Source organism: Lagenorhynchus albirostris, chromosome 5 (genome assembly GCF_949774975.1).
Source record: "Lagenorhynchus albirostris chromosome 5, mLagAlb1.1, whole genome shotgun sequence".
In the NCBI taxonomy this organism is placed as follows: Eukaryota; Metazoa; Chordata; class Mammalia; order Artiodactyla; family Delphinidae; genus Lagenorhynchus; species Lagenorhynchus albirostris.
Window position 1 is genome coordinate 110,801,617 of NC_083099.1, and position 26,467 is coordinate 110,828,083.

At 38.7% G+C, this 26,467-nt stretch overlaps 1 protein-coding gene across 1 annotated transcript in view; it reads left to right on the forward strand.

Moving 5' to 3' along the window:
* Positions 1 to 7,309: 7,309 nt before the first annotated feature.
* Positions 7,310 to 26,467, forward strand: part of GBE1 (1,4-alpha-glucan branching enzyme 1) — a 290,929-nt gene continuing 271,771 nt past the window's right edge. Inside the window, exon 1 of the mRNA XM_060150750.1 lies at positions 7,310 to 7,547. Coding sequence (XP_060006733.1) covers positions 7,396 to 7,547 — 152 coding nt within the window. The 5' untranslated portion in view covers positions 7,310 to 7,395. The remainder of the gene's footprint in view (positions 7,548 to 26,467) is intronic.

The following is a 26,467-nucleotide window of genomic DNA, read 5'->3' on the forward strand; positions in this document are numbered from 1 at the left end:
TGCTATCCATAGGAAAAAACTATCTAGGAAAGCCCTTTGTAGTTAATCTAAAATTGGATTCCAAGTATATTATTCAAAATGTTACTCAATACCCATCATTTATAGATTTCTAACTAGTAAAAACAATTCAAACTTTATGGAATTATAAATACCTAACATCTTTCCTTCTTTGCTTTTGCTACTTCTAGGAACCTAAGAACTAAGGTCTGAGCTCAAATGTCATGGATTTTTTCTGTTCTGATTTGTTGTTTTTTTGCTTTTGTCAAGTATTGTTTCATTTAACACAAGTATTTTTATTAACTACCTCAAATCCTATTTTTGAATAGGTGGTATGTATATAAGCCAATTATTGTTCTAAAGCAATCCCTCAGCCATGTGATTTGCGGCTTCCCATCTGCAATCATTGAGAACTCATTTTAAAAAAACTGAATAGGTCTATCAGTATCCTAAGGCTGTCAAGACCAATTACCAGAAACTAGGTGAGTTAAAACAACAGAAATTTATTCTCTCACAGTTCTGGAGCCCAGAAGTCTGAAATCAAGGTGTTGGCAAGGTCATATTTCCTCTGAACGCTCTGGGAAGAATCTGTTCCTTGCCTTTTCCACCTTCTGGTGCCTGTTGGTATTCCCTGACTTGTGGCTGTATCACTCAAATCTCTGCCTTCACAGTCACATTGCCTTCTCTTCTCTGATTATCTCCTCTGCAGTTCTCTTCTAAGGACACTCTCATTGGATTTAGGACCCATCCAGATTATCCAGGATGATCTCCTCAAGATCCTTAATCTAATTGTATCTGCAAAGACCTTCCCCAAATAAGGTAACATTCACAGGTTCTAAGGATTAGAACATGGGCATATCTTTTGGGCGACCACCATTCAAGCTACTATATATAATAGGTGATGGGGGTAGGAGGTAACTTCCTATAAGCATATTACAAGAGGCTTTAACCCATGGGCTTTGTGACAAATTTTATATGATAAAAAGCCCCTGCCCCTGCCCCGCTACCCCATTTTCTGGCTCTCTGCTTGGTTCTGGACTGGCAAGGTTTGCCAGAGACCTGAGTTTCATTTAGGTAAAGTTGACAGATACATTGTTTTAATTTTTTTTGTTTAATTTTTAAGTCTTTAAAAAAAACTTGCATTTATCCTTCATAGTCACCTTCCTGAAAGGCAGTATAAAATAGTTCTCCTAGACTGTAGAAAGCAGTGTGTTATTAACTATTATTCTGAAGAATCGCCGCAATCTTTACAGAATGACTCCATTACGATAAGCTCAGCTACCTGATTCTTTCTTACAAGATCTTGTACCTGAAAGTTTGCAAAACTTTCAAATAAGAAACAATTGAGAAGTACTGAAATTTTCAGATATAAAATAATCACTAGAGATAACATAAAGGCAGAAAGGATGCCTGTACTTTGAGTGAAATAAAAATGACTGTTTTTCTTGAGTAGGTCTGAGGTAAAACGAAATTGCTTAAATTCTAATGGAGAGGACCAGATGCTCAGAGGATCTGCCACAAAAATTAGAGCCTTTCACCTTTATGTTACTGGTTCTCATACAACTTAGGACAAAAGTAATTGAAAAATGATTATCACCTAAAAACAATTAAATACCATCTCTGGAAAAGTTGTTCGCCTCACTCTGGTTTCCAGGTGGTAACAATCACCATCACATTGAACACTCACCACTTGGCCATCTAAGTAGAGAACACTCACCACTTGGCCATCTAAGTAGAGAGGTGAGAGGGTGAATGAGTCTGAAGACAGAATGAACTTCTCTTCCTCCAGGGTCCCCTGAGAGGCTTGGCAGGCGGTAAAGGGGACGTTTGGCTGGCCATTGCCTCTGCTGAATTTAATCCAGAAATAAGTGGATGTCAGTTTAGAGACTGGGATACCGATACTTGCCAGCCATTCGATCCACCTTTTCAATGGAGAGTCTTAGTTACAGTCTTATGCAAGATAAACTGTTAAACTACCTTTATGAGTTGTAATTTATACACCATAAAATTCACCTTTTTAAATGTATAATTCAATGATATTTTTATAAATTTATAGAATTGTGTAACCATTGCCTTATCAAGTTTTAGAATATTTCAATGGAGAAATTTCAAGGAATATATATCTAATTAAATTCCATTACTTCAAAGAAGATAATACTTATAGTACTGAGGGGCAGAGGGAGAAAGAGCAAGAGGAAGGAAGACAAATAATAGGACTTTAAAATTTCATTAAATTTTAAAATATGGTATCAGTACAACTGTATACTATTTGAGCTGTCATTGTTTAAATTTTCATGTATGAATTGTCTAATATTGTGAATATCTTAATGGATTATATCAAAGTTCTTTACGTGATCATAATGCTTTACTATAATGCCTTACAAATAGTAGGCATTCAAATATTTAATTTGTAAAATAAATAAAACTACCCATCCTCATGTTTCCTCCATGTTTAAGTATTCCATATCCAGAATCAATGAATAAGTTAAATATTAATATGGAGAAATTGGAATGTGTGTTATGGATATAGGGATGGAAAAGCCATACTTTCCTCCTAAAGTAAGTATATTATCCATTAATAATAACAGTAATAATTATAGCTAACACATATAGTGCTTACTATATGATAGACACTATCCTAAGAACTCATTAAATAATTAACTATTCTTATTTAATCCTCACTATACTTTGCAATTAAGAAAATGAAGGTATAGGGGATGGACCTAGAGAGAAGGGAAGTTAGAGAGAGTAAGACAAAAATCATATGATATCACTCATATGTGGAATCTAATTTAAAAGAATGATACGAATGAACTTATTTACAAAACAGAAACAGACTTAACAGATATCGAAAGCAAACTTATGGTTATCAAAGGGGAAATGTGGAGGGGTGAGGGATAAATCCGGAGCTTGGGATGACCACACACAGACTACTATATATAAGATAGATAACCAACAAGAACCTACTGTATATCAAGAGGGAACTCTACTCAATATTCTGTTACAATCTATACAAAAAAAGAATCTAAAAAAGAATGAATATATGTATGTGTATAACTGGATCACTTTGCTGTACACCTGAAACTAACACAACATTGTAAATCAACTATACTCCAATAAAATTTAGAAAAAAAGAGAAAATGAAGGCATAGAGAGGCAAAGTAATTTGCCAAGTTTTACGTGGGGTTGCTCTGATGAGAACTCAGGCAGTCTGGATAAGTCCAGTCACTGCTCTTATCTAACCACAAACAACTTTCAATCACTTTTTGTCAACCACTTTTCTTATCCTTGCTAAATCAGTATCTAGCACTAACAAAGATCTTTTAATTCCCTTATTGTTTTAACCACCCTTACTAACTGAATTCCATGGCTAAGTTTTATGTGACATGGTCACCAGCACAAGTTTCTCAGCCCTACTAATCTTCTACTATTCTCATCCTGTAAGTGTCCAACTCTAGCTTCATTCAAACTTATTTTTTTGAGCTCACACACCCAGCTTAGCAAGCAATGAACAAAAACTAATGGTTGGGCCATGTGGCACTATTTCAGGTGTCCGATATCCAGCCTCTGTTATGCTCTCATCATTATTCAGGAATCCTCTTGTGCTTGACTTGTTTTCTTTCTCATATCTCACAGTGGCTAAAGATCTTTATTAGCTCAAATTCTGTCACAACTTTCTACACTTTTCTTTCTCAATAGATGAGAAAAAAATGATCCGCAGTTCCAAATCTTCAGATTAAATAGGAAAACTGAAAACTGCCCATTGGGTTTAGCAGCTAGGTGATTTTGCATGTTTTGGAAAGAGGAGTTTCAATATAGTAGAAACATAAGTGAGCCCACAGTGTGTCAAACAGTAAATGAGACAGTCTCTCAAGCACTTGTCAATGAAGAAAGAGTGTTATGGTCAAGGGAGAGGAAGAGAATTGAGGGCAGGGCTGCCACTCACCTTTGTGATTTAGGAAGAAGTGCCTCCTGTTGGTGGGCACACTCCTAAGGTTTCATAGCTTGAGGAGGGAGAGGCACCTTCATGCAAAGGAAATGCCTCTTCTTCCTCAGGGCAAATACCTTCATTTGCCCTCTTGGTTGGGCATACCTTATGCAGTGTATGGCCTGTAAAATTGTGATTGCCTTGCATGAGGAAGGGTTTTTGTTTCTACAGTTATGGAGTTTTGTTTGTTTTTTGGTATTCCCCAGAAGCAGTCTGGAGGTAGGTATGGGGAAGGCAAAGTCAACAACTGTAGGTTGAGGTTTTGCCATGTAAGTATGGTAAGGATACAAGATAGTTAATAACACTGGCAAGTTTCATGGGCAGTGGAATCTAGGATGGGTAGCAAAGGAAAATGTGGCAGACATGATTATCCATCCTGCTTTTCCATGTCAGTTGAATCACCATTTTATCAAGATGTTGGGCAGCAATGCAGTAAGGGAAGGTGGACCCAATTCAAGTAGTGAATCACAGTTAATTTAAACCAAGCATGGTAGTCATAGTCCTCTATGTCAGTGGTGTAGGGGTGGGTATGTGACCTAGCTCTAGCCAGAGCTATGAAGGAGTTTTCCCTTAGGCAAAGATGCACGGTATAAACATTTTCCTTTTCTTTAAATGTGGCCTTATGAAGAAGTGCCACTTAGAGCTGTGGCAGCCATTTTATAACAATGAGGAGACAAAATTGAGGTCAAAGCCTACACAATGAGGAAATGAAAGAACCAAGGAACCTGGGTTATCAATGACATTATTAAAGATAAAAGGGTTATTATCACTCTGTTCTTTCTGGAATCTCTCCTTTGTCTTCTCAGAAACCACATTCTCCTTTATCATCACTGCTGGTTTTTATTTAAAGTTACTTACTTTCTACTTCTCTCTCTAGAGTTTGGTCACAGATCTCTGTTTTTCTTTTTTTTCTCCTAGTAATTTTCAACAGGGTTATCTGTTAGTTTTAAAGAGTATATTTCATATTATTTATACTTTAAAAGTTCTTTTTTGGTATTTTAAAAACACCTTTACTGTGCTATAATCCACATGCCATGCACCTACTTAAAGTGTACAATTCCAATAGTTTTGAGTCTAGCCTCAGAGCTCTGCAACCATGACCACAATCAATTCTAGAAAATTATCATCAACCCTAAAAGAAACCCTCTCCCCATTAGCAGTCATTCTCTATTTCCTTCAGCCCTGGGAAACCAATACTCTACTTTCTGTCTCTACAGATTTACCTATTCTGTGAGCTTTATGACACCTGGGACTTGTATTATTCATCACTAATCCCCAGTACCTAGGAAACTGGCTGGCTCATGGGATTTCAATGAATACTTTTTCAATAGTGAACAAGGTAGAATGGGTCCCTGCTCTCTTGGAGTTTACATTCTAAAGTGGGAGATCAATAAATAAAAGACAAAAAGATACACAAATTTTGTTAACTGTTGCATAGGAGAGAAGATATTGAGATATTTAGATAGTGGAATTAGAGGCTTCTCAGAGATGAGTCGACATTTATGGTGAGACCTCAATGAACGCTGGGAAGGAAACAGCTATGGGAAGTGAACTCTCAATAGAGAGAAGGGCAAGTAAAGTCTCAGAGGCTACAAAGTGCTTAGTGAGTTTCAGGAAAGTCAGTGTGACTACAGAATAGTAAAGCCAGAGAATGATAAGCAGTGGAAAGGTAGGCAGGGACCAGATTATGGAAGCCTTGTTAGGGAAGAGTAGGGAGTTTATTTTTAACTCCAGGTGAACCAAGCATGCCATTTAAATTGTATGATTTATTCCTTGCATAGAGCCTTATGGTTCAAACTGTGCTTCCAACCTGCAGAGGCAGCATCACCCCTGAGCTTGTTAAAATTACAGAATATGAGGCACCACTCAGAACTGAAAGTCTGTTCTTTTAACAAGATCCCTAGGTGATTCATATGCACATTAAAGCTTGAGAAACACTAGAGAATGGATTGGAGGTGAAAAAGAGAAAGGGGAAGCCCTTAGATATGTTAGTCCAAATGAGAGAGGAAGGCTGCCTGCATTAAGAGTGACAGCAGAAAGGATGAGAAGACTGACTTAGGGTATGTCTTGGAGATACTTGGTTTAGGACTCTTAACCAGCTAAACACAGATTTCAATAGGCAGGATTTATGAGAAAAGTTTAGGATTGGAGATACAGGTCTGTGGATCTATTGGGTATCCTGCTTCTGAGTTTCAACTGTTGTTTTATAATTTACAAATGTTTGCATGTTGTCATCTTTATGGGAAATACGACATGCCTTTCTGAAGGTTTTCCAAGTCCTCCACTCTTTCACTTTGAGGCCCTCTGTTCCTAGATATCTTTCATCAAGTCCTTATTAACTCCTTCACAAAAAATGTTTTGAACATTTTAAAATTCAAGGTCCATGACTGATCAACACGTCCTTCTCCATAGCCCCTTGGACTGTCCACACCTCGAACTTAACTGGGACAGATATACTCCAAGCCTCTCCAGTTTCTAAGTACAAAGTAGCTTGGAAACTCCTGCGTTGCTGGGCCCAATTGTCTCGGTGCACAATTCTGTACTCTTAAAAAAGGATCTGTGAGCTAGAAACCCGTCAGTTAATGGGAATGAAAGAATATAAGTTCCAAGTGGGGTAGACTACCTAGCGACCCCCATTCTTAGGCCTTATCACTTCGTTAGTAAGTGGTACAGCTGAATTCTAATGCTCTTCCCTGTATCGTTTGTCTCATTAAGAATAGTTTAATTGTTGAAACGTTTGTTTACAGCAATTATTTTAAAAGGAAAAAGGGCCTTTTTCTTTCTTTCTTTTTGAGGTTATGGGGAATGGTAAAAGTTTTCATAATTCCAATTCTCAGTCGTTGGTAACCCAGAGAATAACACCAGAACACCAGAGTATCTCTGGGACGATTACAGGATTCTCTCAGAACTTAGAGAAGTCCCTTCCAAGAAAACCATATATCCATTTGAAGGGCATGCCGCCAGTGAGACTTGTTCAAAGAAAGAAAAACTGGGGGGGGTTGGGGAGTGGCACGGCGGTTCTCCGCAGCCAAGAATGGGGCAGGGTAAGAGTGGTCAAGGCTGAGCGAGGTCCGCTCAGGACCGCCTCCTGGGGTGTCCTGGGCACCGGGGCAGAGACGCAGGGGGAGGAAGGGGCAGGTCTCCGCGGCCTCCCAGTGCGAGCCGCGTGAGTAGGCGGAGAGGCCTGGCGCCTCCTCCCCTCTCGGGACGTGCGTCCGGGGATCACTCCGGGTCCTGCTCCTCCCTGCCGGCGGGGGGAGAAGTGGGACAGGCGGCCGTCCTCTCCGGCTATAAAGGGACTGGCCCTCCTGCGGCTTGCCTAGGTTCGCCTGGGCGTTCTCCCGGCTAGAGCTCCCGCTCCCCCTCCACTCGACCCTCTCGGGCCTCGGCTACTCGGGCTGCGACGGAAGATGGCGGCTCCGGCGGGTCACCCGGCTCGGGAGGCTCGGTCCGAATCCTCTGAGGAGGCGCTGGCCGCTGCCTTAGCGGACGTGCCCGAACTAGCCCGACTTCTAGAAATAGACCCGTACCTGAAGCCCTTCGCTCCGGACTTCCAGCGCAGGTACAGCCCCACCTTGGTACTGTCCCCCGACTCACCCCGCCCCACACCCCACTGCCCACCCCCACCTCCTCCACAGAACCCAGCAGCCCGCCTTCCAGCCGCGAGCTTGCGGCTGGGAACGCCTGTTGGCTCTCGGACGTGCGGGCCCCGCCCCTCGCCGGCTCCACCCCCGCCGTCCCCGCCCCCCACCTTGGTGGTAGCAACTTCCGGGCTTGGGCGACGACTTGAGTCCGGTAATTGGGTTGAATGGCTTCCGGAGTTGTGGGTTGACAACTCTTGCCGATGGACTAGAGGCAGAAGCGCTGAATAAACTTTCCTCATCCCTTTCCCCTCCCTTCGAATCGGCAGTTTTGCGCCACTGGGTGTGTGCTTTGGCTGCCAGCAGCCGTTTCCTCAGGTGCTGGTGCGGAGTTAGGCAACTGCACTGCAGGTTTTCTGACCGTTCCACGGACCAGAGTGGTCCTGTGAATTAGCGGGTGCATAACACCTCGCCTGTGTAATTGCGTTTTTAAAGCCTTCTCGCTTATTTTATAGCAAATACTGTTATTTTATATAGGATTCTTTCAGGCAGCTTTTCTTTCCTTGTTAATATTCTCCCTCTCAGAGAAGATTAAGCTTATCTTGGTCTTTGTTTTTTACCCTTTGGGCCATCATTGACGAGTACTAACCCGTGTTTGGCATTGCCATCCTGAAGCTGGAGAAAGGCGAGGAAAGCCAGACTTCTAGAGGCCCACTTAGTATGCTTTACTTTTAGCTTGTCTCCTATCATGCTGAAGTTGCTAGGATAATAATTGCAGTAGTCAGCTGAACTTAAAAGGTATAATTTTTAAGACTAAAATAGTTGTTATGCTAGTAGTTATAGTAGTTATATTTGTGAGATAAGCACATTGTGATTTAATGGTTTCTGCCCTTTTAGCAGAGCCACTTGAAAATTACCATGGCAACAGAATACCTAGTCACAGTTTCAAGTAATAGAAAACTTCTAGTAGTTACTTGGCAAGAAGCAGCATTGGGGGTAATGAAACATGGTTGATTTGGAGTTTGGGAAAATAAAAGTCTTAGGTTCATGACCTGGCATTGTCACTTATTACCTGTACTCAATTCAGCAACTGTTTATTAAGCAACTGTTCCTTTAGGAACAAAAAGTAAGGGACACAAAGTTGAATACAACACTTCATTCCAGAGCTTGTATATCCTAATGCATGGGTCCTCAAAGGAGTCACCTTGAGCTGTTGCTAAGTTAATCAGATGTTGGGCCTTTATGTAAGTCATTTGGGGAGCAGCCTTGTGAAATTGCCTTCAGTGTTTACAATATGTGCTTTCAAAGAAATTTAGTGTATAATCTTCATTGTTCAGGATTGGATTTGATTTAGAAATAGTAAAAAATTTTAGAGCAAAAGATGGTGATCCGACTTTTTTGATGACACTAATTTACTTGGATGCTTTGTAAAATGACACGTAAGACATTTCTAAAAGCAGAGTTGTGGAAGTGTTTTGTCTCCGTTTCTCCCCTCTCTGTTTTAAAAAAATGATTACAAGTAGACAAACCTCCCTTGTTAAGTGTTTCTTTCATGTAATTCACTTCAGCTCCGTTGGGATTGAAGCAGTTTTGATCCTCTTTCATGGTTTGTCAGAACTAATGAGAGGGACAAAGGCCAGAATAAAGAAGTGGGAGCACTCCAGTGTTCTTGATGAAAAGGCTGGTCCAGTGGGTCCTTGTGCCTCACTCTGACCTGGATTCTACTTCTGGCCTTGGTTCTGAGTAATTGCCATTTTCCAGCACACATGTTCCCTTTAGGCATATCAAATAGTAATTTGGCGTTTGGCAGCAGTAACTTTTACTGTTAGCATTTGAAGAATAAAAGAATTTCTCCTTCCTTAAGTGTGGTCCTGATTACTTTTCCTATTTTCCATTCATTTCTAATAACCCACTTAGGCAGTGTGTCTTTGGCCTAACACAAATATACAACCAGTCAAACGTAGATGCAAAGTATGCTTACTAAGGAGTGAAGAAAATTTAGGGTACAAATAGCAACAGTATAATGGTGATAGGGGAGGCGGTTTCTCATTGATGGACTGTCTTATTCTTTCCCAAACACTGTGTCTTCATTAGAAATTCCATTATGTACCTTTGTTCTTGTTTACCTTTTCTGTAACTGTAGGAATGTTGAATCAAGCGTGAGGGTTAGTGAATTACTCTGTGCCGTAAAATACAAATTAGACATTAGCGTGGGTGACAGGCCCTGTGATGTCTCATTGATTACCTCCTAAGATAGGATTTTCCTCTTGGCTTTCCTGCTTTTTTCACCTGTTATTTGTGCTGCAATTAGTTGCTGTATCATAATTCCAACATCGTAGTGTTTTTAAAAAAACATTATTTGTCCCCATGCTACATGTCAGCATGAGTCAGGCTCTCCTCATGGCAGTCATTCAAGGATCTAGGCTGATGAAGTCATCATTTTGAAACATGCTTCTACAGTGGCAGGGGCAAGGAACAGAGAACATTTTGAACTAGGCACTATTTCTTACAGCTTTTGCCTAGCAATCAGCCACTTATGCTGATACACATATTGGCCAGTGTAAGTCAAATGTGACTTATCAACCACGTGGGTGGAAGAGAAAACTGACATTTGTGAACAGGAGGATGAACAACACAGTTACAGTAACACTTGTCTATACCCTCTGTTTATATAGTAACTTTTACATATGTTATAGTATTTAATTTAACCCTAATAACAAAACTACAAGGTAGGAAGGGTGGGTATTTTTGTTTTTCCTGTTTTACAGATGAAGAATCCGAGATTCGGTTGTGATGAGTTGTTCACATGGCTTGCTGCAGCTGGGATTAATCTTTCTTTAATAAAATTGTTTCAGCAAATTCACAAAAAATGACTTCTTGGTAATTTAGTGAATACCTCTTTCTTTCTCTTTACTTCTAGCATTGGAAATTTTGGACCACTTATTAGATCCTTGAAGCCATGATGTGTACTCTTGCTTTTCTTCCATTATCTCTGGTGGTTTCTCCTCAGCCTCTTTCAGACCATTAGTATAAGAGATTCTCAGGGCTCTTCCCTAGGTTCCTTTATGTATTTCTGTTTTATACACATACTTTCCCTAAGTATTCTCATCCATCCCATGAATTCCATCTATGTACTGAGGCTGCCCACATCTATCTTCACCCTAAATCTCCCCTGGTCTTAGTCTCCTGGTCTTATTTATAAATATCTGCATTTTGATGTACTGTAAGTATAAAACTCAATGTGTATAAAACTGAACTTAGGGTTTTTCATCCCAAGCCTGATTGTCCTTTTATACCTTATCTCAGTGTGTGTTATCCTCCTCTACCAACTACTCAAGCCTAAAACTTAAGACTTATCCTTAATTACTCCTCTCCCCTTCTTTTTATCTCTAAGTCTAGTCAGTAGTAGCTCCTAACTACTTTTCAAGTATATGCCACACTGTATTCCTACTGCTCTTCTGCTACTCAAGTTGCTAGCATCTCTAGCCTGGTTTATAAAAACAGCCTCACAGTTCTCCCTTTTCAAATCTTCTCAACAATTCCATGGCTTTTAAGGTACAGTGTAGTCTCTTTCTTGTGACCTACAAAACTCTGTATTATCTGGTTCCTGTTTACCTTTTTAGCCTCATCTTTGGATCGTCCTTCTCACTCTGTACCACCTAATCAGAAGGGGGCTAAGTGTAAAGAGGTAGCTAGGATGTCTGGGGGCTATTCTATAAGGGGCACTAAAATATCACTAGAATAAATTGGAAACATGATACCTATTTTACACATGTAGTCCTTTCTTAAATATTGAAGATTTTCATTTTTTATTTTGTGTAGGCTTGTGAGAAGTAAGGAGTCTAGAAGGATCACTGAGTAAAAGGCAGGAGAGGTCAAGAACTAGAAACATTTTCTGATCTTTACCAGAAGAATGATGCTTTTGGCTTAGTAGAAATGAATTAAAAAGGGAACCCATTTCTATATTTAATTTTTATTAATAGAAAATAATTTTTCTCTACCCCATAAGATAGATCTTTACCAAATGTTTAAAGATCAATTTGAAGTGTGCCAGAATATTATCCAGTCTTGGATGCCACCTGTTTTGGTCTAGCCATGGGTCCAGCTATGGCTTTTGTACATGTTATTTCTTCTGCTTGATGCATACTTTGCTTCTGTCTTGTTAGTGCCTGTACGTACTTCAGGACACAGCCTAGAGATATATTAAATGCCTTCCCTGACTTCTTCCCATCCTCACACCTTCTTTGCACCTCTTACCCACCACCTTGAAAACCTGTATTGTAAGGGTGATCATCAATAATCATGTAGTTGTCTTTCTGCTCTTTTGTATCTCCCACTAGGTTATTTGCTCCTAGGGGTAGGCACATTGTCTGTGTTGTTTGCTCACTGTTATATTCTCAGTCTGTAAAACTGTACCTGGCCTACAGGAAACGGTACAGTGTTTGAATGAATAGATGACTGAATGAATGTCTTTTGACTTTTGTTTTTCTCTTTTCTACACCAGTAAGTCTCAGGTAAGCTCACCTTAAGCTAAAAATGTTAGGAATACTAGGATGGACAGAAGGAGAAGAAGCAGTAGTTGTCAGGAGTTATGTGTGGCAGTCTCGGGTAGGGGAGTGTATGTTCAAGGAAAAAGCTAAAAATAACCAGAGAAAATAAAGCAATTTGTTATTAATTAGATATTTCCATATTCCACAGAGACTAAGGGTTTAATCACTGAAGGAATATTCAGTTTGAAGAGAGCCTCAGGTCAAATTGCATGCTCAAGAATAGGAAGACAGGTTTTTGTGAGCTCAAGTGTGTTAAGTATCACAATTACAGTGCACATCTCTATTTTGTTAGAAATGAAAATAGCTTTTACACTGGTATCTAATCAGAATTAGAATGTTTAGATTTCATGTAATAGCAACCACACCAAAAACTGATTCTCGTGGTGCAGAAATTTTATATTGTAGTTGAATGGTGCACTTTTCTCTCAGTGCCTGGCCAAGTTGTAGGCTCTGAAGAAAGTCAAATGTCAATGATTCTAGAAGGCAAAGAAGAATCCAAAAATTATAAGTCATACCTGGCCTGCTCTTCTGTACTAGTAGCAGATTCCTTTGCACCTTGCAGCTGAGGTCTGTACTAACTCCAGAGTCACTCCTGAATTCTTTACAGTGATGGGCAAGAGGCTGTGACCTCTTCTCATTTTCAAACTGCCTTAAAATGACTCCATGGAGCATTTGGTTTAGTTTAGGCTCTGGTGCCTGCTGCACCATCTCCTGAGAAATGACTGTGTGTGGTAACTTCTTAGAGGATTCAGTTCAGCTCCCACCAGGCTGGCCCTAGTTAGTCAGTGAGATGATAGCACAGACCCTGTGAAATGTGCTATCGTTTTAGATTGATAAGCATATCATGCTGCTGCTATTTAAAAGCATGTGTAAAACTTCAATTATACATTTATAGATATTAAAGGAAAATATGAAAGGGTTTTCAGTGGAGAGAATTGCTGCTCTCAGCTACCTTTCATTCTAAAGTAACTTTACTGTTTTACAGAAGAGTAGATTCTCTTCATGTAGTGATGTCCACTCATCAGTAGATACTCACTACTGTTTAGAATCCAGGTCTTTTTTTTTTTTTGTGCTCAAGATCCAAGAGCAGCCCCTGTTCTGTTTTGTGTTTAGGGTAGCAAGAACCTAGTACATCAACAGAAGGCAAAATTCCACATTAAACACACGTTGTTATACAATCTACATTCATTAATTTATTATACAATTGACATTAAGTTATGGTGACTTACCTGATCGATTTTTGATGTTTAAAAGATAATAGCTGAGATCCTAAGTTTAGCTTCTTCACATGTGAAATGGAAAAAAAAACATGGCTGAGTGTCCATGTTGCAAAGCACAAGAGCAAGATGAAGCTTGAATTTTAGGTGTTGTAAATGCTAAACAGCTTCGAATTTGAGGGCAACTTAGTCAACCTCTGTGAACCTCAGTTTCTTTTTTTGAAAAATATGGATTGAACCCACCTTATAGGGGTTTCTTGAGGATGAGGAATATATGTAAAGATATCGCTTCTTTAATCCTGTATCCTGAAATCAACCATCAGATAAATAACCTGACCGGAAATTCCCCACAACTCTTCATTTTGCTGCTTAACAGCATCTTTACTTTAAGGGGTTCCTTCTCTTTCCTAGTAGTGCATTTGTGTGAATGAGGTGAGGAGGTGGTAATTTTAATCATAATCTAGTGGAGAAAGAAAAGAATATGTTTAAATTTTGATCTTTAATTTGGACAGGAAATGATAAGGCAGTTGCCAGTTTACTACAAGCTGAAGGCAAGATGAATTCTGGGACGTAATGAGCACAAAGCTCCCTTTATTGAGAGAGGTAAATGCTACCCTGCAGAAACCCCAAATCACTCTTCTCTTGATCTTCCGTTTCTGTCTTTTCTCTTCTTTCATCTGACTGCTAAGTGTTCATGTTCTTGGACATCAAACAGCTGCAGGGATTTTCTTCCTCCTGAACTCCGGATGCTTGGAGGAATGGTCATACCGAGTTTACTAATAGCAGGAATGACTTTGAAAATAAGAAGAAAAAATACATAATAGCAGCTTAGAAGTTTACAAATGAAAGAATTATCTAGTGGAGTCTGAACTTATGGTCTATTAATAAGAAAAAAAATTTAAATCCCATGTCTTGCCTTGTCTTTTTTATCCTCTCTTTTTTTATTTGATGATTTCAGTTCTTTTCAGTATGTCTGAATTTGCAATGAGACACATAAAACAAAGGAATGGAATACTCATGTGTATTTTAGTAGATCCATTGAAGGATAAATTACAATTAAACAGTTTCTGGGTATGTGCTCTAGGTCTGTAATCTAAAATGTGATAATCAGGGCTTCCCTGGTGGCGCAGTGGTTGAGAGTCTGCCTGCCGATGCAGGGGACGCAGGTTCGTGCCCCGGTCCAGGAGGATCCCGCATGCCGCGGAGCGGCTGGGCCCGTGAGCCGTGGCCGCTGGGCCTGCGCGTCCGGAGCCTGTGCTCCGCAGCGGGAGAGGCCGCGACAGTGAGAGGCCCGCGTACAGCAAAAACAAAACAAAACAAAACAAAATCAGTTACGCGTTTAGGTGTACGTAACAGAAACCGAACACACCCTCAAAGAACGGAAAATCCCGCAAACTGTGAGTTATGGAAATAGAGGTTTGTATTTCTCACAAAGTGGGGGTAAGTGGTTTGGGCCTTAGCATTGACTCATCATTTATCTTTTGGTTCTACTATCCTTAACATATGGTCTTGATTCTAACGTTTAGAAGATGGCTGGGCATATCTAGGGCCCATATCTGTCTTCCTAGTAGGAGTACAAGCTAACTCACTATGTCCATTTTAGCCAAGCATAAATTAGTTTACTTGTAAACTCCATCTCATTCTTGCAGTTTACAAATTTTTCATCAGAGCTGTCCCATGGCATGGCCATCCTTAGCTGAAAGTGAGCCTGCATAATCAAGGCTTTCAGTTGTACGCGTATCTTCCTGAGAAATGCCTTTTTGTCTCATCTGTCACAGTTTGCCTGGGCTCTTTCCTTTGCTCCAATGAGGCGACAATGTCTGGCTAAAGATAAAAAGTCCCAGTGATACCATGCTGTAGTTCCCCAATATCATAGCTGTGTACAAATCTTTCAGAGCAGAATCCAGGCATTTCCACTTCTGAGAGAAGTCTTCAGCCACATCCCTCAGTATCACCAAACTCTGGGGCATGGCTTTCACTCTGCTCTACCTTGTATTTCTGGATTTCTGTATTTCTCTGGATTCTTTTCTTGGGACAAATACAGACACTTTTGCTTGCCCTAGTCCAAAATGAGCCTGTCTGGTTTCGCTTCAGGCCCCTGGCCCAACGATTTGGGGAGCACCTCTGTCTTCTCTTTTTAATTTCATAGATATTTTACTCTTAAAAATAGGAAGTTTTGAGAGGAAATGAGTTTTTCAGTTACTACTGATCTTTTTCATGTTCTCTTGGGCTCATTCAAAAATGATCTGCTGGGCTTCCCTGGTGGCGCAGTGGTTGAGAGTCGGCCTGCCGATGCAGGGGACACGGGTTCGTGCCCCGGTCCGGGAAGATCCCACGTGCCACGGAGCGGATAGGCCCGTGAGCCATGGCCGCTGAGCCTGTGCGTCCGGAGCCTGTGCTCCACAACGGGAGAGGCCACAACAGTGAGAGGCCTGCGTACCGCAAAAGAAAAAAAAAAAAAAGATCTGCTTTATTTTTAAGTTATTTGGAGAATATTGTATTTGTGGGGTTAGAAAGAAGAAAAGAACTAAAATAAGGATGACAGTTGATGCTCAGTCTTTAAAACATGAATTGTCTTTTGTTACCTAACTACATGCAAGTTTATGGGCTTTCACATTATACTTTTTTATTCTTTTAAAAGATTAAGATGTGTAAGCTTTGTTCTTCAGAACATACCTGCTACAGACTTACCATAGCAATATAAGATTTTTATCATCACAGAGGAGCCCAGTATTTCATCTTTGACAGTAGACCAAAGAACAATTTGTGGAAGAATGGGATTCCTCTTTTTTTCCTCTTTTGACTGTAAAGACAGCATAATGATTCCTCTTTGATGTCAGAATAGATCAATAATGTGTGTGGGGTCATATTAGTTTCTTTTTTTCCTAAGAGGTTATAGGTCTATTATCCATGACCTAAAATGATATTTTAGGCTACTGTTTGGAGGACATGAGTAACTAATGTGTGAGTTACCATTGCTTTTTCACTGTTTTACAATCTTTTCTCAAGAGGATTGGTGATTATTCCAGGATTATAGAGATTCACAAAAAAATTCATATTCATCATTTCCAAGCATTTTTTCCCCCTCCAGTTCTCATTTTTCAGCATTAACAATCTCTCATATTTTTGTTTGCTTATTTGTGCATTTTTTTGTTTCCATGTGGGAGTCTTCCATCCCCTTGACCATTTCAGTTGGCAGTGCTCTTTTGGTTGTGCAAGTTGTGCTTGCTAGTGAAGCACAGCAGCGTAGTGAAGCGAATGGATCTCTTTTTGTTCCGTTCCCTAAAATGCCTTTTACTGAAAACTATCTGCTATCCATGCGGTATTAGGGAAACCTCTACTCACAAATTCAACACATAAGCAGGAAATACAGAGAAACAAGAGTGTTATCAAAACTGAAGTTTGGTTGTAGCAGATTTAAGGTACCTTTAGAGGACATTAAAAAATATAGTGAATTTAGAGAATTGCAAATTGTGTTAGACTAGATTTAAAAAATTATTTTGAAATAATTATAAACTACAGGAAGTTGCAAAAATAGTACAGAGAAGGCCCCTGTACTATTAGCCAAGCTTGCCCCAGTGGTAATATCTTGCTTAACTGTAGGGCAGTTTCAAAACCAGGAAATTGACATTGATACACTCTGCAGACCTTATTCAGTTTTCAACAGTCTTTCCTTGCACTTCTTTGCAGTTTTATCACAAGTATATATTAATGTAACTGCCACTACAGTGAAGATACAGAACCATTCCATCACCACAAAGGAATTCTGAATTCCTTTATACTTATACTATTCCCACTCCCTCTATCCCTAAACTCTGGGAATTACTGATCTGTTTTACATTTCTATAATATTTTTTCATTTTTTGAATGTTATATAAATTAAATCAGCGAATATGTAATCTTTGAAGATTGGCTTTTAAAAAAAATTTATTGGGGTATAGTTGATTTACAATGTTGTGTTAGTTTCAGGTGTACAGCAAAGTGAATCTGTTATACATATACATATATCCACTCTGTTTTAGATTCTTCCCCATATAGGCCATTGCAGAGTACTGAGTTCCATGTGCTATACAGTAGGTCCTTACTAGTTACCTATTTTATACATAGTAGTGTGTTTGTGTCAATCCCAATCTCCCAATTTATCCCTCTCCCCCTTACCACACACAACCTGCCCCCCCCAACCCGGTAACCATAAGTTTATTTTCTACATCTGTCACTCTGTTGCTGTTTTGTAGATAAGTTCATGTGTACCCTTTTTTAAGATTCCACATACAAGTGATATCATATGATATTTGTCTTTCTCTTTCTGACTTCACTTAGTATGATAATCTCTAGGTCCATCCATGTTGCTGCAAATGGCATTATTTCGTTCTTTTTTATGGCTGAGTAATATTCCACTGTATATATGTACCACATGTTCTTTATCCATTCCTTTGTTGATGGACATTTAGGTTGCTTCCATGTCCTGGCTATTGTAAATAGTGCTGCAGTGAACATTGGGGTGCATGTATCTTTTCAAATTATGGTTTTCTCTGGTTATATGCCCAGGAGTGGGATTGCTGGATCATATAGTAGCTCTATTTTTAGTTTTTTAAGGAATCTGCATACTGTTCTCCATAATGGCTGTACCAGTTTACATTCCCGCCAACAGTATAGGAGGGTTCCCTTTTCTCTACACCCTCTCCAGCATGGATTGGCTTTTTTTTTTTTTCACTCAGTATATGCCTTTGAGATCTATTCAAATTGCATATATCAATAGTTCATTCCTTTTTGTTACTGAATACTATTCCATTGAATGGATGTGCCACAGTTTATCCATTCACCTGTTGAAGGACATTTGGATTGTTTCCAGTTTTTGGCTATTAAAAATATTGCAGTGAAGCTATGTTTATTATATATAGGTGTTATTTCTTTGGGAGAAGTTCCTAGAAGTGTAATTTTGGGGTCCTATGACAAATGTGTGTTTAGTTTTGTATGAAATTGCTAAACAGTTTTTCATGGTATCTGTACCATTTTGCATTCCCAAATGTATGAGGGATCTATCTTATCTGCATCCTTCCCAGCATTTGGTAATACATTTCTTAAAGTGTTAGCTGTTATAGTAAGTGTGTAGTGATAAGCCAATGTGGTTTTAATTTGCATTTTTCTTATAGCTAATTATGTTGAAAGTCTTTTACAGTGTTATTTGACATCTTTATATCCTCTTTGGTGAAATGTTCAGTTCATGTCTTTTGTCCATTTTCTAACTGGATTGATTTTTCTTTTTTTTACCTTTGAGTTTTGAGATTTCTTTACATACTCTAGATACAAGTCCTTTGTCAGATATATTTTGAAATTAATTAATTAATTTTATTTTATTTTGTCTTTTTTAGCCGTGTTGGGTCTTCGTTGCTGCATGTAGGCTTTTCTCTGGTTGCGGCGAGCGGGGGCTACTCTTCGTTGTGGTGTGCAGGTTTCTCATTGTGGTGGCTTCTCTTGTTGTGGAGCACAGGCTCTAGGCATGCAGGTTTCAGTAGTTGTGGCACACGGGCTCAGTAGCTGTGGCTCACGGGCTCTAGAGCTCAGGCTCAGTAGTTGTGGTGCATGGGCTTAGTTGCTCTGGAGCATGTGGGATCTTCCTGGAGCAGGGCTGAACCTGTGTCCCCTTCATTGGCAGGTGGATTCTTAACCACTGCACCACCAGGGAAGCCCCACTCTGTCAGATATTTGGTTTGCAAATATTTTATCCTAGTCTGTAGCTTGCCTTTTCATCTTCTTAACAGGGTCTTTCATAGAACAAATGTTTTAAATTTTGATGAAATTTATTGATTTTTTTTGGTGTATGGTTTATACTTTTGTTGTCATGTATAAGAGCTCTTTGTCTAGCTCTAGGATCTGAAGATTTCCTCTAATGTTTTCTCCTCGAAGTTTTATTGTTTTACATTTTACATATACGTCTATCATCCATTTTGAGTTAATTTTTGCTTAAGGTTTAAGTTGAAGGGTTTTTTTTATTGTCTAAGGATATTTGATTTTTTTTTAAAGATCATAAACTATGACAGACTTATATTGGGGAGCCACCTGATCAAAATAAAAAATAAGCCTTTAGTCAGGTCTCACTGAAATATATGAACAATGACAATTTTTATGTATACTATAGATTATTGAAAGCAGTGGGAACTAATTAACCTGTCAGTTTTCTTATTTCTAAGATCTTATTTTAACTTTTGGTTATTATCATAAAGCAGCCTCTCAAACTTCAGGAAGCTGGAGAAAAATATTTGTGAAAGATACAATAACTTATTTTCAAGTAGTTACTTAAGAGTTTTTCTGGTTTGTAATTTATATATTTTTATCATGTTATAGCATTATTTTATTGATTTGTATTCTAAACATATATAGATATTAATCTATACAGATTGAATTTGTAACTTTAATTTGACTTTCCAAGGTTTTCCTTATTTCATGTCTTCTACTTAGAACCTACTCATTTGTTAGTATCATATATTCTTCAGTTCTACATTATTAAAAATATTGCTTTGAAAAATAATATTTTATTCATTCAGTGTGTCTGTTTACTTGACTTAAATGACAGGTAAATCTCCAAAAACTTTTCATGTTATACTCTCATTTGTAGAAGTGAGTTTGTTAAATCTTAACAAAGGTAATGCTAATATTTCCCAAGATTAGTTGCTTTTTATCTAACTGAAATTAGCCTTTGGTTTTATTTCAGTCTTAATATTTACTTTGATGTTTGTCAGGATTCATTGTGCTATTAATAATTAGAAATCCGAGCATATCAATTTCCAAACAAGTGGTTAGATGTTATGAGATGAAAGTTGTTAGTACATGTATTTGGCAAAATTTGGAAAATTTACCCACTTTAAACAGAAAAGTAAAGTGGAACTTTTGAGGACTTGTTCATTCTTCAGTGATTACTAGCTATGATGGGTCTGAGGTACTAAACATCCAAAAGAGACTTCTGACAACTCTACTGATAATAAATCATCATCATCATCACAATAACAATTTTTATTACAATTTATGTAAATATCATTTTACGTGCATTGGGTCTGAGATTCTGCATTTTTAAGAAGCTCCCAGGTGATGCTGATGCTGCTGTTTCCCAGATGATGTTTTGAGGAGCAAGGCATGGCATCATCCCAACTTCAGTTCAAAACTGAGTTAGTGCATTAATTTTGTACTCTCTGGCATTCCTATATGGTAACAATGAGAAATCAGAAAGAGAAATTAAGGAAACACTCCCATTTACCATCGGAACATAGAGAATAAAATACCTAGGGGGCTTCCCTGGTGGCACAGTGGTTGAGAGTCTGCCTGCTGATGCAGGGGACATGGGTTCGTGCCCCGGTCCAGGAAGATCCCACATGCCATGGAGCGGCTGGGCCCATAAGCCATGGCCGCTGAGGCTGCGCTCCGCAACGGGAGAGGCCACAGCAGTGAGAGGCCCGCATACCGCAAAAAAAAAAACCCACAATAAAAACAAAAAATAAAACCTAAGGATAAACCTACCTAAGGAGGTAAAAGACTTGTACTCAGAAAACTATAAACACTGATGAAAGAAATCAAAGATGACATAAACAGATGGAGAAATATACCATGTTCTTGGATTGGAAGAATCAATATTGTGAAAATGACTATACTACCCAAATCAATCTACAGGTTCAATGCAATCCCTATCAAACTACCAGTGGCATTCTTCACAGAATTAGAACAAAAAATTTTACAATTCGTATGGAAACACAAAAGACCCCAAACAGCCAAAGCAATCTTGAAAAAGAAAAATGGAGCTGGAGGAATCAGACTCCCTGATTTCAAACTATACTACAAAGCTACAGCAATCAAGACAGTATGGTACTGGCACAAAAGCGGAAATATAGATCAGTGGTACAGTATAGAAAGCCCAGAGATAAACCCACACACATATGGTCACGTAATTTATGACAAAGGAGGCAAGAACATACAATAGAGAAAAGACAGCCTGTTCAATAAGTGGTGCTGGGAAAACTGAAGAGCTACATGTAAAAGAATGAAATTAGAACACTCCCTAACACCATACACAAAAATAAACACAAAATGGATTAAAGACCTACATATAATGCCAGACACTATAAAACTCTTAGAGGAAAACATAGGCAGAACACTCTATGACATAAATCACAGCAATATCCTTTTTGACCCACCTCCTGGAGAAATGGAAATAAAAACAAAAATAAACAAATGGGACCTAATGCAACTTAAAATCTTTTGCACAGCAAAGGAAACCATAAACAAGGTGAAAAGACAACGCTCAGAATGGGAGAAAATATTTGCAAATGAAGCAACTGACAAAGGATTAATCTCCAAAATTTACAAGCAGCTCAGGCAGCTCAATATCAAAAAAACAAACAAGCCAATCCAAAAATGGGCAGAAGACCTAAATAGACATTTCTCCAAAGAAGATGTACAGATTGCCAACAAACACATGAAAGAATGCTCAACATCACTAATCATTAGAGAAATGCAAATCAAAACCACAATGAGGTATCACCTCACACCAATCAGAATGGCCATCATCAAAAAGTCTACAAACAGTTAAATGCTGGAGAGGGTGTGGAGAAATGGGAACCCTCTTGCCCTGTTGGTGGGAATGTAAATTGATATAGCCAGTATGGAGAACAGTATGTTGGTTCCTTAAAAAACTAAAAATATAACTACCATACGACCCAGTAATCCACTACTGGGCATATACCCTGGGAAAACCATAATTCAAAAAGAGTCATGTACTACAGTGTTCATTGCAGCTCTATTTACAATAGCCAGGACCTGAAAGCAACCTAAGTGTCCATCGACAGATGAATGGATAAAGAAGATGTGGTACATATTTACAATGGAATATTACTCAGCCATAAAGAGAAATGAAATTGAGTTATTTGTAGTGAGGTGGGTGGACCTAGAGTCTGTCATACAGAGTGAAGTAAGTCAGAAAGAGCAAAACAAATACCATATGCTAACACATATATATGGAATAAAAAAAAAAAAAGGTTCTGAAGAACCTAGGGGCAGAATAGGAATAAAGATGCAGACGTAGAGAATGGGCTTGAGGACACAGGGAGTGGGAAGGGTGAGCTGGGATGAAGTGAGAGACTGGCATGGACATATATACACTACCAAATGTGAAATAGATAGCTAATGAGAAGCAGCTGCATAGCACAGGGAGATCAGCTCGGTGTTTTGTGACCTCCTAGAGGGGTGGGATATGAAGTGTGGGAGGGAGATGCAAGAGGGAGGAGATATGGGGATGTATGTATATGTATAGCTGATTCACTTTGTTATACAGCAGAAACTAACACACCATTGTAAAGCAGTTATACTCCAATAAAGATGTTAAAAAACAATAAGAAAAATAAGAAAAAACAATTCAATTAAAAAATGGGCAGAAGACCTAAATAGACATCTCTCCAAAGAAGACTTACACATGGGCAAGAGGCACATGAAAGGATGCTCAGCATCACTAATTATTAGAGAAATGCAAATCAAAACTACAATGAGGGGCTTCCCTGGTGGCGCAGTGGTTGAGAGTCCACCTGCCGATGCAGGGGACACGGGTTAGTGCCCCGGTCCGGGAAGATCCCAAATACCGTGGAGTGGCTGGGCCCGTGAGCCACGGCCGCTGAGCCTGCGCTTCCGGAGCCTGTGCTCCGCAACGGGAGAGGCCACAACAGTGAGAGGCCCGCGTACCGAAAAAAAAAAAAAAAAAAAAACTACAATGAGGAGGTATCACCTCACACCAGTTAGAGTGGGCATTTTCAAAAAATCTTGAAACAATAAGTGCTGGAAAGGGTGTGGTGAAAAGGGAACCCTCCTGCACTGTTGATGGGAATGTAAATTGTTACCGCCACTATGGAGAACAGTATGGAGATTCCTTTAAAACTAAAAATATAACTACCATATGACCCAGCAATCCCACTACTGGGCATATACCCTGAGAAAACCATAATTCAAAAAGAGACATGTACCCCAATGTTCATTGCAGCACTATTTACAATAGCCAGAACATGGAACCAACCTAAATATCCATTGACAGATGAATAGATAAAGCAGATGTGGCACATATGTACAATGGAATGTTACTCAGCCATAAAAAGAAATGAAATTGAGTTATTTGTAGTGAGGTGAATGGACCTAGAATCTGTCATACAGAGTAAAGTAAGTCAGAAAGAGAGAAGCAAATATGCTAACACATATATATGGAATCTAAAAAAATAAAAATAAAAAATGGTACTGATGAACCTAGTGCCAGGGCAGGAATGAAGACGTAGACATAGAGAATGGACTTGAGGACATGGGGGATGTGGAGGGGGAAGCTGGGGCAAAGTGAGAGTAGCATCGACATATATACACCACCGATTGTAAAGTAGGTAGTAGGAAGTAGCAGCATAGCATAGGGATATCACCTTGGTGCTTTGAGATGACCTAGTGTGGTGGGATAGGGAGGGTGGGAGGGAGGCTCAAGAGGGAGGGGATACGTGGATATATGTATGCATATGGCTGATTCACTTTGTTGTACAACAGAACCTAACACAGTATTGTGAAGCAATTATATTCCAATAAAGATCTATAAACAAAGACACTGAGTTAGTAATGGGCCAAATTAGTTATAAGTAAATATTCTAATTTTTTAAGAATAATAATCCATATATACCAGTATAGTTAACCATATCATTTAAGTTTTTAATGGTCACATGATTTTCTAACTTATTTTAGATAAAAGTGGTTTTATTTTAATATCAAAGTTACTTTTCTTACATCTTCACTGTGAGTTTCACTGTTGCATATGGGTCTTTAGGATAATATATAGAAGGTGATCACATAGGAAAAATTATTCTCCACATATGTTGTTCCAGGGTATACATGGGCATCTGAGTTACAGGCTGTCAGCATAATTTGCTATTTAACAAACCAATTTTTGACATCCTCTTTGTCTCAGGCATTTTTCTATGTGATAGCAGAACAAATATAAGATAGGCTTCCTACTCGATGGGAGCTCTAATTGGGGAGATTACAAGTAAACACAATTATAGTAGATATTTGTGCATAAAATTCATTGTAAGACAGATAAAAGCATGTCTTATTCTGTTAAGGAAGGGGAGTATATAGCACAAAGGAGTTCATTTGAATTGCCTTAAATTCTTAAAATTATTTCTTTATAAAGGGAAGACTGAGTCTTGAAGAATGTGGACAAATTCTATGAGACTCTTTTTTGGAAAGAGTCAAAGGATATGATAGCTGAGATATTAATCTTTATTAAAACTACAGTTGGCCTTCCGATTCTCAGGTTCCACTTATGAGGATTCAACCAGCCATGGCTCGAAAATATTCGGGAATAAAAAATTCCAGAAAGTTCCAGAAAGCAAAACTTGAACTTGCCTTGCACTAGCAACTATTTACGTAGCATTTACATTGTATTTACAAGTATTTACATAACATTTACATTGTATTAGGTATTATAAATAATCTAGAGGTGATTTAAAGTGTATGGGAGGATGTGGGATGGTGGTGGGATGAATTGGGAGATTGGGATTGACATATATACACTAATATGTATAAAACAGATAACTAATAAGAACCTGCTATATAAAAAAAATAAATAAAATAAAATTCAAAGAAAAAAATAAAGTATATAGGAGGATGTGTGTAGGTTGTATGCAAATATTACATGCTATGCCATTTTATATAAAGGACTTGAGCATCCATGGGCTTAAATATCTGCATCAATCCTGGAACCAATCCCCCGTGGATACTGAGGGGTGACTGCATAACAAGTTATAATTTGATTTGACACGTTTTTTGTTGCTTTTAAGTGGAAGTTTATTTGCAAAAATGGTTCATTTGCAAAATGTTCTTGTGTAAGAATTGCCACATTGTGTAAGAACTGAACCCTCTAAAATAGTTTATAAATCATATTTGATAACATATCGGTATGTTTCTTTATAGCAGATAAGCTCCTTTTGGAAGGGATTGTGGACTATTTTTTGAGGCAATGAGGCAGTTCCTGCGTAAGCTAAGGATACCTATTCCTGAATGAGTCAGGGGGACATTCTGATGAGTATCACCCAGTCAGGAAGGTGGCAGAAATGCAAATGAACACTGAATGACTCCACCTGACCCCCCACTAAATGTCTCACCTAGATCATCATTATCCAGTAGAAATATAATATGAGCCATATGTGTAATTAAAAATTTTCTATTTGCCGCATTAAAAAAGGTAAAAAGAAACAGATAAAATTATTTTTTGTAATATATACTATTTAATCCAGTGCATTCAAAATATTGCTGTTTCAGCATTAAAAAATTACTGAGATATTTTACATTTGTTTTTCATACTAAGTCTTTGGAATCTGATGTGTATTTTGCATTTACAGCACATCTCATTTGGGACTAGCCATATTTCAAGTGCTCAGTAACCACGTGGCTAGTGGCTACCGTATTAGAGAGTGCAGCCTTAGATTGTATATTTCAAAGAGGAGCTTTTATGGTAAGAGGTGGCATGACCCATAAAGACATTGAAGGGGAAGATTAAGGAGGGAGAAAGGTACAGTCAGCCCTGTGTTCATGATAACAGAAGCAAGTAGACCTGGAGAGATTCTGATTTTGCCTGAGAGAGCGAGTAAGAAATTATTGACTGGTGACTTTTTTAATGCTTGAAAAAAGATAAATGGATGGTGTCTTAAATGTAGATATGGAGATATGCCACATACTTAATTAACCTGGGGGTGTCTAGGTAGCCACGTTCCCCAGATTATTTGGCATGGCTTGTCCACCTTGCCCTATTCGTTTAGGTGATTCTTATTTGTGTCATATTTTCATATGCTAAATGCATTACTTCTGTCCCATGACAAACAGCACAGACAAACATAAAACAAAACAAAAACCTGTGTCAGCCAAAGTAAATCTAGTCTTTCTTGATAAAGTAACTGAGATCAGGTGGCTGGTCTATGCTCTCACAGTCCTAGACCTTTTGGGATATGCCAACCTCACTTTGACTCAGCCCAAGTGACAGCTGTTCCTAATTTCCTTGTCCCAAGAATCTTGCTTATGTGTAGTGACTCATTATGACTTGCATTATTCCTGAGTTGCTCTCTGCTTATAAAG